The sequence below is a fragment of the Urocitellus parryii genome, chromosome 1 (assembly GCF_045843805.1).
Source record: "Urocitellus parryii isolate mUroPar1 chromosome 1, mUroPar1.hap1, whole genome shotgun sequence".
In the NCBI taxonomy this organism is placed as follows: domain Eukaryota; kingdom Metazoa; phylum Chordata; class Mammalia; order Rodentia; family Sciuridae; genus Urocitellus; species Urocitellus parryii.
In genome coordinates, this window is record NC_135531.1 from 276,579,120 (window position 1) to 276,581,882 (window position 2,763).

At 51.0% G+C, this 2,763-nt stretch overlaps 1 protein-coding gene across 2 annotated transcripts in view; it reads right to left on the bottom strand.

Annotated features, from left to right (window-relative positions):
* Positions 1-2,475, bottom strand: part of Pde6d (phosphodiesterase 6D) — a 54,591-nt gene extending 52,116 nt beyond the window's left edge. The window contains exon 1 of one of the 2 annotated variants that reach the window (XM_026396256.2): positions 2,218-2,475. In XM_026396256.2, the coding sequence (XP_026252041.1) occupies positions 2,218-2,267 (50 nt within the window). In that variant the 5' untranslated portion in view covers positions 2,268-2,475. The remainder of the gene's footprint in view (positions 1-2,217) is intronic. The other variant, XM_026396255.2, reaches the window with a different exon arrangement.
* Positions 2,476-2,763: the final 288 nt, after the last annotated feature.

A 2,763-nucleotide genomic window follows, 5' to 3' on the forward strand; every position in this document is an offset into this window, starting at 1 on the left:
TGCTTCAGGATTCAGTCAATTCAGGTCAAACTTTCTTGATGCACTAACACAATCATGGAATTGATTAATTCACCTTTCTTTCTAGTGGGCTAACAACAGGTCTGTTTTCTATTCTTTTTTCATATTTGCCCCTTAGCCTCTTTCTGAACAGGTTCAAGAGCCAAGATGGAAGGTAAGAAGTTCAAACTTTCCTTTTTTTGCCATGTTCAAAAACCTTTTGTTGTTAGCAGTGTGGGGTGGCAGATGCCTGTAATCGGGCAGCTCAGGAGGCTGAGGGAGGAGGATCAAAAGTTCAAAGCCAGTTTCAGCAACAGTGAAGTGCTAAGCAACTCAGTGAGATCCTGTCTCTAAATAAAATACAAAATAGGGCTGAGGATGTGGCTCATTGATTGAGTGCTCCTGAGTTCAATCCCTGGTAGCCCCCTCAAAAAAAAAATGTGTTGAAAACATTTCTTTTTTTTCAGTAATATATTACTTACAATTAAACAAAAATTTTGCTTCCGAAATTTCTCAATACTCCATAGTATCTAATTTACCGTTTATAGCATAATAAATAATTATATACATAACTTAACAATATGAACAACTTAAATAATATAAATAGCTTAAGGGAAAAATAAAATAAAATCATGCCATAGGGTGTGGATTTTTTTTTTTTTTTTTTTTGGTACTGGGTATTGAGCCTAGGGGTGTTTTACCTTGGCTGACCTCGAACTTGGGATCCTCCTGCCTCGGCCTCCTGATTCACTGGGGTTACAGGCTTGTGCCACCTTACCTGGCATGCCATAGCTTTCTAACACTTTGGTTATCCTTATCTACTTAAAGGTTCTGTTATGAAGAGAAACAGAAAAGATACATGGGACTATGCAAAAGTCAGTAAACTTCACTACATTAAAGTACCGAAAGTTTATCACAAATATGACAGTCTATACAAAAATGATACACCTTTCAGTTTTTAAAAAAAGTATAGTGGGTCAGTTTTCATTTGTAATATTTCATTTGTACATCCTGTGTACACTTTTGCATTGTATCCTAAAATTTACTACCAACTTGGTTTTTGACATGACAAAGCAGTTAAAATTTCCTGGGGAGGAAACAGGCAGTTCAGAGAATAGTGCTTTACTAAACCTTTGCGGGGAGGAACCCTAAAGGGATGGCTGCATTTCACTAAGAGAGGAATTTAAGACCGGTCTATACTGTAGAGATGGGATGTAAGAAGAGATTAAGGTCGGCAGGAGATCGTAAAATTGGAATACACAAGATCGTATTTTTCTGTCGGCATCTTAGGGTGACAGACTAATACTCCATTGAAAAACAAAACTTCCTTGCTATATGAAGCAGAAGCAGGTTGCAAAAGCGGCACAACAGACCCGAGGCAATGATTTCCATATCCTACCACGTCCTACCTACCGGGTCTTCACCACTGGTGAAGCTGGACAGCTCCACCACAGCTAGCTGCAGCCACACCAATGCCAGCACGAAGTTCCCTTTACCAGAAGTCTCAGTGCAAACCAGAGTACAGGGCATCCCGCACACAAGCTCACCGTCCTCACTCATCTCGCTGGAACGAAAACTGAGCTGAGAGAAGCAGTGACCACCCAACGTCTCTAAAGGCCGAGAGAGTTAATAATTTCTCTGTCCCCACCTTCCTCGGCTACTACAGCCCTGCGAGACGCCACAAGTGAGGGAAAGAAGTTGGGGAAACAGACGGGGTGGAGTAGGGTGGGACTGACAGAGTTTAACGTAGCATTTTGCATCTGTCAAACACAAGGTCACTCGCTCAGAGTCACTTTTCCCTGCTCCCCCGTGGGCTTCCCGCCAAAGACGCTTCCAGTCTCCGAGGCCAGCTCGCCGCGCCCCCTCGGCCCGGGCCCTCGGGCCGCGGCCCCTCCCGGCTTCCGGGTCCCGGCCGGAGCTCCGAACCCAGCTGGCCTGCTGGACGCCGGTCTCCGACGCCGGAGCCTCTGCAGCCCGTCCCGGGACTCCTCCGTCTCCACCCCCTGAGGCTCCCGTCACCGTCCCCTTCCTCCCGCAGGTCGCCCCTGAGCCCGCCGCCCGCGCCGGGTCCCACTGGGGCCCGGGACGCCGTTCCTTTCCTGGCGGCTCTCGCTGCCCTTGTTTTCGGGTGCCCACCGGGCGCCCCCGCCCCGGCCGGTCTCCTCAGGGAGCGGCCGCCTCCCAAGTCCTCCCGGCCCCGCCCCGCTCCCGGGCGGATACAGTTTGAAGCCTCTCAGGATCTCCCTGGCCCGCTCGTCCTTGGCTGACATGATGCGGCGGCCGCCGCCCGCGGCTCTCCCACAGTAGCCGGCGGAGCCTCGCAGACCGTGCCCAGGAGTCGAGGAAGGAGCCGCAGCCGGGCCTGGAGACCTCAGGCAAGCAGCGGCAGCGGCCAGACACTGACCGGCCTCTCCCTCCCCCTCGCTCCCGCTCCTGATCCCTTCTCCTTCCCTCTAGCCTCGGAGCGCCCGCCCCGCAGCCAATGGAAAACCCGTCTCGGCGATTGGCATCCTGGCCAGCCAATAGAAACGTTCAGCGGCTTCGCAGGGGGACGGAGAGCGTCTATGGGAAAGGCCCTCCCCAAGAAGTCCCGTAGGACAAAAATTTCATTCGATGTTGTTGCCTAGAGTTTGTCCCAGCGGAGGGTTGGCTTGAGATCTGCAGACTCCAGGGACCTGCTCTCGCTGGTTGGCATACTAGCGGTCTGAGACGACGGCAGGTTGCCCAGTGCGAAGTGTTGGAAACTACATTTCCCAGCATTCCAGG